This window comes from Microtus oregoni, unplaced genomic scaffold, assembly GCF_018167655.1.
Source record: "Microtus oregoni isolate MIOR12 unplaced genomic scaffold, Mior012 000032F_ref0000030, whole genome shotgun sequence".
Lineage (NCBI taxonomy): Eukaryota > Metazoa > Chordata > Mammalia > Rodentia > Cricetidae > Microtus > Microtus oregoni.
In genome coordinates this window covers 23,867,999-23,885,333 of record NW_024543091.1, presented here as the reverse complement: position 1 = coordinate 23,885,333, position 17,335 = coordinate 23,867,999, and the positions used below count along the sequence as shown (strand labels likewise).

Here is a 17,335-nt window from a genome sequence, read left to right as displayed (position 1 = left end):
CCGGGGCATAGAACACAGCCAATGTAGGGTAACATCAAAAACACCTGTAGGACTTTTTCAATTAACATTCTTCCCATGATAGGAATCACTCTCCTTGCTGTCTAGGAGGCTGCCGTATCCCCAAGTGAAGATGCCAGGATGAAACCATACATAACCAGGTGGTGAAGTTTTGTCCAATCCAAGAGTAACAATACTTCATGAAGAGATGTGACAGCTTTTACCCCAAGCTAATCCTCACTTGTGACTGAAATGACTGGAACACTGGAAGTAACACTACTTCTATGTTTTGAAATCTTTTCAATTCCATCTGGCTTATTATGCCATAGGGAAGTGTGATCTAAAACACCAGGGGAAAACCTTGTCCTTCCCCAGGCTAACGTGGTGCTTGTGTGCGCACCAGCTTTTCTGGAATCAGTGGTACCAGTGAATTGTTCTACCTTCCTGGAGCTGGGTGAACACGCAGGCCTCTACCCACAGGCCTCCTCTCTGCAGGACCATGACTCCCATGTCCAGGCAACACGAGACTGAATGCAAAGCAGTGTCAACATCGGCCCCATGAGACCAGGCAAATGGCATGCTGGTGACTAGCTAGACAACTGCACTGCAGCATGGAGCCAACTGTTAGAGGCAACACCCTTTTAGAGCCCCGTGTCCTCAGCTGGAAGGTTAGTAGGGAGATACTGACACAAACCAGGATAGCAGCTTTGCTGGGAGAGGGGTGGACCTAGTGGAGGAGCTCTTGGGTCAACTGGGATTGTGGAGACAGTGTGGTGGTACACACCAGTAATCCTAGCACTTGGGGCGGGGGGAGAAGGCAAAGGGATTGCCACATGTTTGAGGTCTAGCTGGGCTACACAGCAAGACTCTCAAAAATTAAAGAAATATAAGTTAGAGAGATGGATCAGTGGTTAGGAGTACTTGCTGCTCTTGCAGAGAACCCAGGTTTGGTTCCCAGCACCCAGGCAGAGGCTCACAACCATCTGTAACTCCAGTTCTAAGGGCTCTAACCACCTCTTCTGGCCTCAGTGGGCACATGCACACAAGGGTTGCATACATATCCATCCATGCAAGCAAACACTCAAAATGTAAAATAAAATGATTAAATTTTTAAAAGAAAATAAAAAAGAGGGCAGGATCACAGGCAGAGAGCGTCTTTCTGTGGCTTCCATAATTAAGATGCAAAGCCTTCTACAGATATTCCCACCATGAGGAGAGTGGCTGACAAGGAACTCTCATCACAGCCTGCCAGGCAAGATGGACTTACAGCCTCCAAAATGGTAAGCCAGAGTCAAATCAGAACCCCCAGCCAAAGCCAAGACTGTGGGTAAGTGAGGACAGAAAGGACCGAAGGGACAGCAGAAGCCAAAACCACACCTCAGCCCATAAAAGGCTGTGCACACACTGACTAAAGCCAGAGGCCAGGAACTCCAGTGCAGAATGGAAGAAGGGTCCTTCGGTTCTGTCAGCTTCTGTCAGTCGCCACTGTGACTCTGCCATCCCGAGCAACCACCTTCCAGCATCACCCCCAGTGAGGAATCTGAGGTTACTAGTAGACTAACTGGCCACATGGACAAAATGTCCCAAGTCACCCCTCTGACCTGAGTACCGCCACAGTGTGGCAGCTCAGTTCAGTTACAGAAGAAAACTTTGAAAGGCTTTAAGATCTGTCCCAGGGTAGGGTGATGCTACCATGAATTAACAAAAATAATCTTTCTATTACAGTTGCTTTAATCTCCTGGACAACCAAAGACGCCATTAATGAGCAGACTGCCGGTCAAGTTAAATGTCACCATTTGACTCTGTCCCTGACTCTGTCTGGTGAAGATGCCAGCAGATAATAACTCTGTCAAAAGGTGGACAGGCAAGAAAGACTTGGTAAGTATCACACAGCTTGTAACTGTACCAAGACTTGAAACAGGCATAGAACAGTCTATACATTTTGGAAACTTAGGGAAAATTACTTTAGAACAAAGTTAATGGTGTAACATGTTGATTCCACCTTTTGTATATTCATTCATTCATTCATTCATTCACTGTGCACAGGGCTGTGTGGTTAAGGTGTGTGTTTGTGTGGGTGTGTGGAAGCCAGAGGTTCACATAAGATACCATCCCCAATGGCTCACAATATTGTGTTTTGTGACAGGGTCTCTTATTGAACCCGAAGCTCACGGACTCCGCTAGGGTGGCTGGCCAGTGAGCTCCTGAGAGTTGCCTGTCTCCACCTCCCAGAACTGGAGTCACAGATGTGTGCTGCCACATCTGGAATTTACATGGGGGCTGGGGATCAGGCCCTCACACCTCCCTGGCAGGCACTTTGCCCACTGGCCATCTCACCTGCCTCTATTTCAGCTTTCTATGTTAAGTCTTTTTTCTCCTCAGCCAGTGTGCAGCAAGGGCTATCTGGCTAGTTCACTTTTCTCTACAGCCACCTACACCTTTTACCTTACAGAACAGCCCTTCCCGCCCCCACCTGGAGAGGGGAGTGCAGCAGGGCACACTTCCCTTGTTTGTCCTCACCTATTGCTTGGAAGGGAATCTGAGACCACAGGGCTGGCATGTTGAGATGGTCCAGCCCGCGTATTCACCTATAAGTAAAGAGAGAAGTTTGATCAGCCTTGTGTTCTGAGGACGCAGTTCTAATTAACCTATAATTCACCACACGGTGTCTCATCTCCCTATGAAGGTTAATTAGCTGCTGCTAGACAGACCCACGGTTGGAGTGTATTCAGTATATAGGTTACAGAACTGTACAATCCATATATTACATAATCCCTATCCCCGGCATTATTCAAATACTTAAATAGTGCTGAAAGAGAGAGAAACCGAGGGGTGAAAACCTCAGCTTGCTATTTAGAACAATAGAAAAGCGGGATGCCCATGAAGGAGCGTTAAGCTTGTGTCTGGGGGTTAGTAGGAAACCTCAGGACGCCACCCCCTTCCAGCTCTACAACTGCTTCTTATTCACTAGAAAATGAGGTTCAAGTAATTAATTATAAAACACTTGAGCCTAATAAAATAGCCAGCTTTTCTTTCAGACATGAAGCCTTGAGCAGAAATCCAGAATTTAAAACACGCAGAACAATGAAAAGGCATTAACTAGATATGTGTTTCAGACATAAATATGTCAAGAGGAGAGGGAAGGTACCCTGTGTGCAATATGCTATGTGCTTAATTAATCACCAAAATGAAGTCCATCCTCTCACTCATATGAATCTTTGTAGAGAACAGACCCCAGGATCTCCTGGAGAAACTGACCAACAAAACGATTCCAAAAATTGAAAAATACAGCACCAAAGGCCTAGGATTCAAGTACATACACAGCGTAAGCAAATACAGATGTTGCCTTCCACCCCCACCACTCAAAAAAAAAAGAGAGAGAAAAAAAAAGATTGCTTGTCAGAGCTTGAGAAAGTGCAGTTTTATTTGACATTTCAATAAGTGGAACACAGCATTACAAATCCATCTAACTTTACTGAAACAATTATTGAAATTCGTACCTTCAGGCCATGTATGTTCCGTTCCCCAGGAGGCTTGCAGGCTGAAACAGTAATTGACTAAATTGTAGAACACATCAGGGCCATTTACAAATTTGCTCAAAATGAATCGTTTAAAAAGAAATGAGGGTGACACCAAAATTAGCAGAGAGAAATGATTGAAAAGTGGCCCCCAAGACCCAAGGTGGGAATTATGAACCGGGCTCTTAACTTGCAGGCGTGAGCGTTTATAAATGCAGAGCTTTCTGACTCCACTTCATATGAATTCCAATTTCTGCTTAAAACATAGCAAAGCCATGCAGGCCGAGCTAGAATGATGAGACTCCTCCCGTGGCTCGGGTTTCTGCAGTCTTCCCTCACTCTACCGAACTGCATGAGGCAGTCAAAGGATGTGCAAAACAGCAGGTCTCTGCTTTTGTTGCTTTGAAGGCATGGAGGGGTAGGGAAAGGGTCCTTGAATCCAAAAGGATTGCTATGGACTCCAAGATGGAATATGCAAGTCTGAGGGTATTCAAATTTTGTGTAGCCACAAGCAATCAGATTTATTAAAACACAGATATACGATTTAATGAGGTTTCTTGATATCTGCTCCTATTTAGCTCTGAAGATAACATGGGCCAGGAAAAACAACAGCACTTTCCCAGCACCACCCTGGGCTACAAGTGAGACATTTCTAACACCCGCAGATGGTTCTTCGTCCCGTTAAAACACAGGGCTTTCTAGCCATGTTATAGACTGATTCTAGTCAAACACCATAGGGTGGGGAGAGCTGTCGGTTCTGACTGATTTTTTAGGGAAGAGTGAACATGAATTTTTTTCTTTCTCTGTTTCTGACAACAGAAACTGAGCTGTTTAAGAAGATGCACATGATAGTTACAGGGTGTGGTGAGTTTAACTTGAGGACCTCTAGTAAATTTGAATTTATTATGTTATTAGGGCTGGAGAGATGTGCACTGACTGCTCTTCCAGAGGACCTACGTTCAATTCCCAGCACTCACACGGTCACTCACAACCATTTCTAACCCCAGAGGTTCCAAGATGTCCAACACCTCTCTGACCTTCTCCAGTTCCCATACACTCATGGGCAGGCACACACTTATGTACACAAACACACACAAAATGAAGTAAATAAATATAGCTCTAAAAGTGAACTCATTAGGATATCTAAAAATATTATCCCCAAAATATATCTCAACATGAATAAATGTTTTTATTTTTTCTCTAAGTGCATAAGATACTTAATACATTAAGACTCCAAATCTCTCTTTAACATGCAAAATAACTCTTTGAACAAAATAACAGATGCATACATCTGGTTCCCAGCCCTTGAAGGACCCTCAGTACTCCCTCAAACCTTTGTCATTAGAAATCTAAACAGCCATGGTGCATTCAAAACTCCAGCAACCTCATACATCCTGAAGTTAAAAAGGCAGTTACTATGACGCTTTCCAATTTTCATACTTATTAATATTTAACACAGCTCTGAGCCACAGGGAAGACTTGGCCATGAACTAGGAGTGGAACACTATTCAAGAAAACAGTGACAGTTGGAATGAGGAGACTCTGTGACTAGAGTAGAATCATTGTCTTCTGTCCCGCCAACTTGTTCAGTCTAAAAATTCTTTTTAACATGCGGCCTAGCCACAGACCCTCTCAGGCTTGAGACCCTCTGACCAGCCAGGAAGACCCAGGGAGCCTCTTGCCACGCCCACGTTCTAATTGTACATTGTCTTAGGATGCACCCCTGTGTTGCTATGATAAACACCAAGGCCAAAAGCTACCTGAGGAGGAAAGAGTGTATTTTAGCTTACAGGTTACAGTCCATCATCAAAAGAAGCCAAGGCAGAGACCTGGAGGAGCCAACACAGAAGTCGTGAAGAACTGTTAACTAACTTGTTTCTAGACTCACACACAGATACCTTTCTTATACAACTCAGGAGAGTCTACCAAGGGCTAGCACTGCAGACAATAGTCTAGGTCCTCCTTCACCGATTAGAAATCAGGAAAATGCCCACAGACATGCCAGTCTAATGAAGATATTTCTTCCACTGACGTTCCCTCTTCCCGGGAATCTCTATCTTGTGCCAGGTTGACGAGATGTAACCAGAGAAAACAGACATCTCATCACCCATCATCTGCATCCACACTGAGAGAGTCAATAGCAAAAAAGACAACAAAAGAGCCCAAAAGACCCAAATCACAGCAGAGAGAAGAACCACAGAAAGGGGGAAGAAGTCACATTTTGGAATCCTCAGCATGCCTTGGTGAGACTACAGTTAACGTGCTTTAAGCTTCAGAGGTGTTGTGTGGGGCTGCAGCGATACCAGCAGCTCCTAGCTTTGTCTTCCCAGCATCTTCTTCCTCCCACTCTTACACGACACCCTTCAAAGCCCCTCACACACCTCACTGGTCCCTGAAGTTAGATGCCTTTCCCCAGAAACAAACTGTAATCTAAACCAACTTCTCACTCAGAATACACTGAACACTTAGGAGCTGTGGACTCTCTGGTCCTCACCCCTCTGAGCCTCAACAGGCCGCACAATGGAAGCAGTAAACCCTAACTGTAAATCTGTTGGGAGAGCAGAAAGGAGAGCAGAAGTCTCAGAATGGCCGCCACCAAGGGGGTTCTGCGTGGGAACAGTAACACCCACAAGACTGCCCATACAGTAGAAGGGAACTAAACTAAAAAGATTCCCCATGGAGAGAAGGAAACAGTTTGCTGAGGAGAAAAGCCCTTGGCACAGCCCGATGACTAGGTTCTTGGGGATCTGTACCCAGCTTTGCCATAACAGAGCTCAGAAGCAACTCATAGAGATTTTCAGCCTTTTTAGAGGAAACAATTTCTAAATTTGTCCTAATTCTGCAGCCACTGAGAACACCAGGGAATAATCTGAGTCATCATCAAGGCCCTCTACAAAGAAACAGCGGTCTCCCTCTGCCTGTTCAGTAAGCACCACAGACCCGATTAATCAGTTCCCTTCTGATGACCAATGAGCTTGAGAAGCACAGTTTATCCCCTCACTTAGCCCTTCATTAAGTTCTTACTAATAGTGAAATAAGCCCCCTGGTTCCACTGCCCACACACACGCCCAAAGAGGAATATTGCGCTTGAACCCGGATCTCCTCCCTGGCTGGTCAAGCCAGCAGCCTTTGGAGACCATCTCTGCAAATAGAGCCCACTGGTTAATTGAGCCATTCAAACTTCTGAGTTACAGGTAATGAAAGTCTAGAATGTTTAATTGGAAAACTCATACCATGATTATCTGTACAGTTAAAGAAGGTGAGTTTAACTTTTAATTATTTCAATTAAGCTATTTCTAGAAGACTTACTTAGACGGTTTCCTGATCTGTTCTGTTAGTTAGAAAACATGGATTTCAAGTGAGACAAAAATAATGGCTAAAAATGTACTGGCTTATATAACTAAGTCGCTCTTTTCACCATTATTTAAATTTTGAGGGGATGTTTGCACAAATGAGCCATTGTAGCTGATACAGGCTGGTGCTACCCAATCTAAGAGAGGAATTCCCACTGAGACTCACTCTCATCCACTCATGCCATTGAAGAATGTGTCCCATTATTTAGAAAATCCCTCCCCTACCCCAAGACAAATCCCAAGTTCTGCCCAGGGCTCTGTCCTAGAGCCCCCAGACTTCATAGCTTCCACATCATCTCAGCGGCAGCTTGCACCAGCATCACGAGCCGCAATATATAAATCCAGAATTCAAGCCATCCATTTGCCTTGGTTTAGAATCATGGTGACTCCCAAAGAGTTCTTTAAGCGAATGTAAGTATGTACTTCAAAAACAAAAAACAATCTAGTTAGTTTAATTTACTCCAGCAGATTAGATATTTTATCTGCTATAACTATAATATAGCTTGCAATCCCCCATGATAATGAATACTTCTTTTGTTTTTTTCAAATTAAGAGCTAAACATCATGTTATGTGCATTTAAACCTTTGAAAAACATAACTGTTGATGAAACAGTTTGCTGAAATAATCATTGTTGATTAGGATTTGTTCAACATTACCTCTCGGAAATATCTGCAGCGGCTCTATTAGCTGGCCATTTACTTGCTGTTCCATTACTGTGGAATAATACTGCAAAGAGATAATAGAAAGGAATTACTCAGTAATGTACGGACACTGGGATAGACACTATGGGCTGTTTAATTCATTGTACTTTTGGAAATGGCTGGTATGCACATCTCAGTCTTGAGAATACGTACCCTATATCTGCACACCAAAATCACTACAGTGACTATATTCAGGATTTGGAAGCCCAGTATGGGGTTACCATCCATACCAAGATTTATCTTTAACAGTATTAACTAAAACCCCATGCTAGTATTTATCATATTCTAAAATGATATCTATTTTAAATGACACAAAAAGCATTTTGATAGAAATTACTCAAATTTCCTCTTGTCTTTTTCTTCTGAATTTTATAAAGCAAAACGAATAGGCTCAATAGTTGGCTTGAATCCACATGTCAGCTAATGAAACATATAAAATTGTGTATAAAAGCACACAGATAATAAACATGTACAATTGTGTATAAAAACACACAGACAATGAAGATCAAAATTGCAGAGACTGTGGGACCAGTGAACAAGACATTATCCAACCAAGGACAACAGAATCCCCACATAAAAAGATAGCTCCCTTCTAGAAAATCTACTTCAGATGCATAATTTAGTCTTAGGCATAGTTTAAGATGGATCAAAATTTACTGTAAAATTCTAGGCACACAAAACATAAGGTCCTGAGTAAAATATAGCTCCCTGCCCTTCATAAAGCATTTACGGACTGAGGTCCCATCCCTTCTCTTTGGAGTACTGCCTGGACCCCCACCCACCTACTCTGGGAGATGCCTTCTGTTCCTTCTTATTTATATTCCTTTTAAGCTGAACAAACAAGAAAACGATGCTCATGAAGAAAAATTCCTACAATGAAAAGCATTGACTAGGCCCAAAATAGTCTTTAAATTTTTTTTATGTGTCCAAAAGTTTTGCCCGCATATATGTCTGTGTACTACTACCATGTCTGGTGTCTGCAAAGACCAGAAAAAGGCCTGGAACTACAGACAGTTGTGAGTCACCGTGTGGTGCTGGAGAATCAAACTCCAGTTCCCTGGAAGAGCAGCCTCTCCAGCCTAACTTTGTGTTTTACGGGCCTATCAAAAGCAGAACTCTCTCCTTCTCTCATCTTTGCTGTTTTTATATTTAAACATTCATATATCTCTTAACTACCACATTTTCAGGAAATTCCTGCAAATTGATTATCATGTTCACTAACATGCTAAAAAAAAAAAAAAAAAACCAAAAAATCAAACTTGTATCTTAGAGCTGAAGAAATGGCTTTGTGGTTAAGAGCACTGGCTGCTCTTCCAGAAGACTAGGGTTCAGTTCCCAGCATCCACATGGTAACTCACAACTGTCTCCACTTCAGGAGACCTGACAAAACACCAATGCATATAAAACAAAAATAAATAATTTTTTTTAAAAAAATGTGTCTTTCTATTGGTTTTATATAGATTAAAGTTATTTTAGAATTAATCTTTTTCATTAGAAATATGCAGAGGCCTCAAAATTCTACAACACTGTGAGGGTCAGAAGCTGAGATATACAAGGCTTCCTGTCCTGCAAACAAGGAAGGTGAAGGAGGGGAGGGCCCAGGAGGGACTGTTTGCTAATGACTGAGATGAGCCTGGCCTCCCCTGCAGTGGCTTTCAAACTGTAAAGGAAGGCAATTCTCTCTTTCTATGGATCTAAAAACTTAAACACGCACAGCGTAAATATGTGCAAATCACTCTGGAATATACGAAGGCAACACAAGGCTGTTCCTGAAAAGCCCAGAAATACAGTGCGCACACCATTACTCACGCGGTGACGACAGGTAAATGAAATATCAATCATGTCGGCTGTCAACCTTTTGGGACAGCAATAACTGTTAACAAGTAGTCTGGAAAAATTGTCCGAAAATGACTTGTCCTTGGCACACAAGTATTTGAGATTTCCGTGGAAAATTAAGATGCCAGTGGCTATTTGGAACATTGCTCAGGTATTCTTTTTAATGGGAAATTTGCCGGTTATTGATCCACAGCATGTACCCGTGCTTCTGGAAGGCTGCAAGCAACTTTCCAATCAGTGGCTGTCAAAAAAATTCCTGCCTTTTTATACGGATACAAGACAGGGCCGTGGTGGTGACTATAGTCAATGCTTCTCTTTAATTAACTGCTATGTACAGTAGGTTCCTACTTTGCCATGGTCCTAGAAATCAGGAAAAAAAATCCTTATGCTTTATCTAACAAACTAATTATAGAATTGTCTGAAACCGGTGCTTGGGGTCAAGTTTGAAAACAAATGACCTCAAGTGTGAAGGGTCAGAACAGGTGCAATGCCTTTTCCCTACTATAAAACCTTGCATGCATGAAATTGACCTGTTTTCCAGCTTTATTTATTTACCTCGCAAAATAAATTTAAAAAAAGGTTTCCCTTTCATCTTAGCACTGTGCCAAATCAACTGGAAAACTATATATATGTTTGTAACCATTGTGAAAAATCTAGGCACTCTCTCCCCAGCTCTCTGCACCATGACTGACGGAGTCCCGCTGCAATGATACACCTGTGCTGATTAAGACTTTCTCAAACAATTAGTTAGGCTTTACTTTCACTTTTCTACAGTTCTCCGGAATCCAAGTGTCTTTTCTCCCGCTGACACACCAGGATAGAGTTGGACACACACAGGGATGGGGAGTAACCAAACGATGGTGTGAGCACACTGGGCACAAGTGACTTCCCAGCTCAGGGCTGCCAAGAGGTCACAAGGCCCCAGCCTGAGCTCTAGCTACCTCCTAGGCAAGGATAAAAGCCAGGGCGTGTATAGTAAACTGGCACAGAGCACTCTCACCAGGCCACTGGGCTACCAGGCTGCTAGTCCTGCTGTTGCCCAAGTAAGTGGGCAAGGCACTCAAGAGTTGGAGGGCTCATTCCTGGGAGCCTCACCATTGGCCGTCTCCTGACACATGGCACCAGTGAGGCCATGCCCTGCTGTGTCTCACTCTGCTGGGCTGCAAGATGGGGTCCAGCCAGAGGAGTGCTGTAAGCCTCACAGAAGAAAGGGGCAAAGACCATGATGAAACCACTGTACAGCAAGCTGGAATTGGGTCTGATCCTCTGCGTCTCTGCAGTGCCGTCTTCCTTTGTTCTCTCCCATTTTTGGTTCTACACAATTATAAAACCATCCGTGACGGCAAAGACAAGAGACTGCCTTGACCAAAGAAAAAGAAAAAACAAGCAGCAACAGTGAAGGCCTATACCTCAGTCACCAAGAGAACTTACATGAGTTGAGCAAAAAGGCCACAATGTGGCCATCTACCATGCCTTGGCTTTTATCACTTCAACATATGCTCTATGTGTAGTAGGTGTCGACTGAAATGGGCCTGGACCCTGATTCTGCTACTGTGAACGGCCTTCAGGAAGTCACCTAACCCTCCCAGCAGCACGACTTCCAAAGCAGTGGAGATGTTCACCTCATCACCCAGGGTGACTATGGACTCTCAAATTAAACTACAGCAATAGCACTAACAAAGGGACTCTGTAAGCTCAAACCCGGTAAGTCCATCTCCCAACACTGAAGTAACACTAAGCCTGACACTTTCTACCTTCAAAGCATTCCAGCATTCAAAACACAAAGATTATGTATGGAAAGTGCAGGATAGGTGCCAAACTAAATCCAGCAGCAGCAATTATAAGGTGTGTTTGCTTCAGCTGTCCTTCGCATAAACCATTACAGGCAGTAATTGCAGCAATAATCAATATGCTAACGGGTTAAAGATTAATCAGTTTTAAGATAGCTAATGGAATCTCCAGTACCGGGCTCGGACTGGTTTCAGTCTGCCTGAGATGTTCTCTAAAACCCTTAAACAGTTTTAACGAGGATGTGGCAGAGTTTAATGTAGCTATCCTGTAATAAAATTCATCTCCAACAAGGGGTAACAAGTACAATCTTGGGCTTTGTTTGTTTGCAAGTTTATCAAGTAGTGTTCCTGTTTGTTATGAACCCAGTTCTAACTAGAACAGCAAGATTCAATCAATAATTAAAGTTTTTCATGGAAATATACCATATTTAAAAAAAACCCTGAGTTCAAAACAACACAGTTTAATTTTACAAGGCTTTATTGGGGGGGACAACCCTCACTCCCCGAGACGCCTGCACATGTTAGGCCCAGCACTGCACACCCTCTACTCTGTTCATCTCTGTTTAACAGATGAGACAAATGACTTGCCGATGAAAACAGGTTATGTGTGAACAAAGAAAAATGTTTATTCTAGCACATGAGCTCAAAACACGGAACTCACGCTTACTACTTAGGAATTAAAAAGGAGGTGGGTCTCATTCCTCCTCTAACTAAACACAGGGTTACTGTACTGAGTAGATTGCTGAGCTAGTAAAGAGCTCCAGCTTCTTCACTCACCGCTCCCATGATGTGTGAGTTTAGCCGTGCTCCCTGGCAGAGGAAGCAGCACAAAGCCTTCTGCAATGACTGTCCTCAGGGACCTCTGCTCTCACATGGCCATACCTAGCACCCCCGGGTACTAGTTCCCTGTAGTATCCCCCTTGAAGTGGGTGAGTCCCTGCGGCTCTGAGCAGTCCTCCCCTCTCACTTTGCAGGTTTCCATCACCCGAGGAGTCACGGGGACTAATTAGGACCTACCGAATCACAAATCTTTATTTCCAGCCTGTCTCTCAAAGGATTTGGAGCACATCCAGTTGGCTGACTAGAGCCTCCTCCAAGGCTACAATCCAATCTGAATTCCCTGCCTCTTTACCTCCCTCAGATCCCAGACTGGTTTTCTGCCACTTGGGTTTACCAAGTCATTAAGTTCAGGTACCCAAACAGATGTCTTGAATTGATCCTGGCCACCTCTCTTCCCGTACTGGCCACATGGATTTGTTCACTTGACCTCTTCCTCTCATAGATCTGCAGCCACTACTACCTCTGACCTGAAATAGCCCAAGCTGCTTCACTTCTGTGTTTTAGAACTCTTGTCCTGCAAGCCACACTCCAGAGAAATAAGCTGTTCCCACATCACTCCCCTCGACGTCAAGCTCTGAGTCTTGCCATGTTCCAGCCCTTCACTCTCCACAGCCCACCACACACCCTCCTTCTGCTGAATCCCAGGCAGCTTCTCCTGAATTCCCCAGGCAGTTTCTGCCTCCAAACCTTTAAATACACTGTTCCTCTGCACAGAACACCCTTCCCAGTCCCTTGGGCCCCGTCTACTCCACCAGGACACCACCTTCCTCAGGAAGCCCCCTCAAAGATGGATTAGGCTCCCCTCTGTGCCACAGGGCGGCTATGTTTCAGCACTTCTCATCCTGTGTGGTGAGGGTCAGTCTATTGTCCTCATCTGGGTTTTCTCTCTGCTGTGTCTGTTGGGAGGAACAGAAGGCTTGGGTTGCACACTCTCTGGGTCCACCTGTAACATGGTGCTTGGCCAGAACTGTATCACCCAGCACACCCCGACTCTTGGAAACTAGCTGTGTGGCTGAGTGAGTGAATCAGAGAAAAAGTGAGGTTTGGCCACAGCAATGTTTGGGTTGTGACCTAAAGAAAGGTCCCATATCCTATTGTAAAAATTACCTGCCTCACTCACTTTAAAGTCATTAGGAAGATCAACACTAAACAAGGCGGTACATGGGAAACCGTCTATAAAGTCACAGGACTATGGCTCTCTTACCATTAAGCAACTGAACACAGGCGACACGGGAAGCTCTAAACAGCTTGCTGATATGCTCCGCCCACTAAAGGCGGGGTTCAGAAATTGAGCCAGCATCCCCTCCCTTGTCCTCAATCACTACAGTGTTATCAATAATACTCAAAGTGAGAGGTGCTCTGGGAAGTGTCAGGTTTCTTCCAGAAACTCATCAAGGGCAGGAGCCATGCTTCAACTACTCTGTTCTCTTGGCAGATGTAATCACTTGGGATCTCCGTGGGCTTTAGGGAATCCGTGGAGCTCCTGAAATGATGTGGGCTGTGTTGTCTGACGTGAGCCTTCTGGTAAAAGAATAAGAACCTCAGATCTCTCTGCCCGTCAGGAGCCACTGCTGGGTGATGCCTACACACAACACCTGCTGCAGGTGTTTCCAGATGGAAGTGGGGAGCCATCAGCCTCGGCAAGTGCTCTCCCTGACCCTTGACCCTAATTTCCTCAAGTATGGACCCTTTTCAGTACGTATGCACAGTTATCACAGGGCAACTTCCTAAATCTCCTTTTCACACGCCTTCTAACACATGAGACTTGTTGGCTATGGCATCTCACCTATAAAGAATCATGTCGGTTGTTCTGACTAATAACAAAATCTTCAAACTCCTGTTTGGTCAATGCACAAGCACTTCCTATTATAAGTAGCTCTGTCAGTAACTACAGCAATGATTCACAAGCTACCAGCAGCCCACAGTCATCCATGAGTTCTTCCAGTGAAGCACCCAGCAATCTTAGCTTTGGATACCAGTCCCGTCACCTCACTGAGATGACCCGCCAATTGCACTTTCCTTCAACTATTCCCCGTACTGCCCACTAAGAGACTTCCTTATTGTACCAACTTCCTACAAACTACCTAACCATCCCAGTCTTCAAACTTTGCACATGATGTCAATCTATTTTGCATACCAGCTAGTAGCTACATTTACTACATAGCTCTAGGTCAACTGGTTCCCTAACAACTCAAAGACACTCTTCCAGGAGGAGATCCTTCTTTAACTGACTCCATGCCAAGGGCCCACATGTAGTCATAGGCTGAGAAGATAAGGAAAAAGGAAACCACAATGGACTCAGTCTTCCAGAGGAAAAGTCAACAGAATCCAACTCTGGGCTCTGCTTCCAGGCTGCTGCTACTACACACATGTATCTATCAAAGATCTGCAAGTGAAAAATGACAGCAAGTTGACCATATTTAGTAATAATACCATTTGTTTTGTCTAGCAAAATTCTAAAGGGCTTTCGGGAACTCCGGATGGTCTTAATGGAAGTGTGGGGAAGCCAGTGGCAGGCGAGATTCAACTTAGCTAAGCTGAAGGTAATGTGTCCTGGTAGTAGAATTTTAAATTGGCACAGCATTGGGTCCAACACATTTAGGTGTCCTCAGTCGAAGCTTTGAATCTCGTGGATTAGTTTGGGGCGGTGGCCGCACTAACTTTTCACTTGACATCTAGAATTTCTACCGTCCTCTCTGAAGAAGTTCAAGGCCTACTTAAGTTACCCACTTATATAATAAGTGGTTATAATGAGACTATCAGGCCATGGAGACAGTAGGCCAAACGGAACACTCCCTTATAAAGATGCTACTCGCATCTGTCACAGAGCTGGAGTTCGAGTAGAAGGAAGCTATATCAATATGAAAATCCTGCTGGCTCGAAGCTGTGGGGTTCCATTTCCTGGTGCTGCAGAGCCTGAGTCTACCTATGTTTCTCATTTGCTTCCAAAGTTGCACAGCAAATCCCTTTTTGATGCCAGGCATGCCCTGAGCCATTTCACAAGGTGGGCAAACATAAGAGGCTACAACATTTTCATCTCAATTTTAAGAGACCCCAAATGGCCTCGGTAACACAGAAAGAAAAAGTAAAATGATCTGGCTCTGAAAACAAGTTTGTTCTTCTTCCTCTCTCACTATTTCTCCACCATACCTGAGAGGTATCGTGTGAGAGTGTGTGTGTGTGTGTGTGTGTGTGTGTGTGTGTGTGTGTGTGAGAGAGAGAGAGAGAGAGAGAGAGGGGGGGGGATCACTGAATAAGATGAGAAAATGAAAACTATTTTTGGTTTTACTGGTAGTTTGTGGCCATTATTTGAATAAATAGAACAATATCTAAAACAAGCTCTTTCATTCCTGTCTTAGACACTGTTCTGTTGCTGTCAAGAGACACCGTGACCAAAGCAATTCTTACAAAAGAAAGCACTGGGGACTGGCTTACAGTGGCAGAGCTTTAGTCCATTATCATGATGGTGGGAGCATGGGGGCAGGCATGGCACAGGGACAGTGGCTGAGAGCTACATCCAGAGCTGCAGTGAAAGGGAGAGGCAGAAGAGGAAAGAAACAGAAAAGGGAGACTGGGCCTGGCATGGCTATTAGAAACCTCAAAGCCCACCCAAGTGCCACACTTCCTCCAAAAGGGCCACACCTCCTAATCCTACCAAAGAGTTCTACTCCCTGGTGACTAAACATTCAAATATTCAAATATGAGCCTATTGGGGGTATTCTTCCCCCCCCCCTTTTTTTTAAGAGAGAGCGAGAGAGACAGGGTTTCTCTATGTAACAGTCTTGGGTGTCCTCGAACTCACTTTGTAGACCAGGCTGTTGGCCTTGAACTCACAGAGATCTGCCTGCCTCTGCCTCCAGAGCACCAGAATTAAATGTGTGTGGCACCACTGCCCAGCTAAAGGGCATTCTTTTTTTTCAATTCAAATTACCTTTATTTAGTGTAACAAATGAACTGATTTACACAAATAGAAAAATGTTTTAAAGAAAAAAACACAAGAATTTGGTTTCCTAGCAAAGAGTTGTGACTACAGATTCTATTCTGTTCTTAAGCTGCTTGAATGTTTTCTGTTTTCATTTTTTCAAGACAGGGTTTTGTTCTGTGTAGCCCTGGCTATCTGGAATTCACTCTGTAGACCAGGCTGGCCTCGGAAATCACAGAGATCCACCTGCCTCTGCCTCCTGAGTGCTGAGATAAAAGGCTTGCGCCACCACTGCCTGGACTGAATATATTTCCTTTAATAATGTCAAAAAATGCTTATTACATATGTATCTTCTCTTCTCTGGCTCTCGGGCCATTAAGTGGGAGTCCTCTGAGAACAACTTTACAAGGTGGGACCCCGCACAGTGACAAAATTCAAACTGCCTTTAATAATCACTCCAATTGCCTTTGCATCTGGACTGGAATGTTTTCACTACTTATTTGCTATTGGACATACTGGAAACAAACTCCTGTAAGAGCTCCACTAAGAGTGCCACAGTGTAACGGTACTGGCTCCTGGCACCAAACGTTTCTGGGTGATGCAGACACTGTCATGTCTAGAGCAGACAGGACGTTATGTGTACAAGAGCAGCACACCATTTTCCACATAAAATCTGTGCCCTATAGCGTCATCGGCTTTACTTTCCAAGTTAGATTTTAACTTCGAATAACTTAACGATGTTGTTGATGTGTATTTCACGTTCTTCGTGTCTGCTAGGAATATGGGACAGATGCTGCCAACCTCTGCACCCATTCTCAGTTCTCCGTTGATTTTTCCCTTCCCCAAAGAGTCTGCAACACAGACAGAACACTGTGTCTTTGGAGGCTGAATAGAACAGCCAGGACCTGGAGGTCTTCTCACCACTAGGAAGGATCAGTGTGCAGTATGCTTCGGGAACCTTCCTCCCCCACCACAGGTCCAGTTTCCCTTCTCTTCATCAACTCTCCAGCCTGTTTTAACAGTGTTCTGCATGGCCGACTGTACACGTTAATGGATGGAGCTGGGAACTAACTTCTTATTGAGGGCTGAGCTGACTTTGTCCCCTGCAAAGTAAAATCCTGTTCAATAAAGAGTATACTTAAGACATTTGTGGACAATGCTCTCTAAGACAACTCCCTGCCAGCAGAGGCCCTGGGCTTCTTGAACATACTACTCCCAAATGGGTAGAATATTTTGTAGTAAAAATATATTTTGGCCAAAATATATATTTTAAACTTCAGAAGCCTTAGAATTTTTTTTCATTATTTTTTGAACTTAGATACGTAGTCACTGTAGTAAAAAGCGTTATTTTTAATAATCAAGAAAAAGAAGTAGTAC

General features: G+C 44.0%; 1 protein-coding gene across 3 annotated transcripts in view; it reads right to left on the bottom strand.

Annotated features, from left to right (window-relative positions):
- The window catches only part of Map2k5 (mitogen-activated protein kinase kinase 5), a 226,341-nt gene that overhangs the window by 182,629 nt on the left and 26,377 nt on the right, over positions 1-17,335 (bottom strand). For all 3 annotated transcript variants that reach the window (XM_041679391.1, XM_041679392.1, XM_041679393.1), the window contains exons 4-6: positions 7,526-7,595; positions 3,498-3,538; positions 2,518-2,585 (exon numbers count right to left, since the gene is read on the bottom strand). In XM_041679391.1, the coding sequence (XP_041535325.1) occupies positions 2,518-2,585; positions 3,498-3,538; positions 7,526-7,595 (179 nt within the window). The remainder of the gene's footprint in view (positions 1-2,517; positions 2,586-3,497; positions 3,539-7,525; positions 7,596-17,335) is intronic.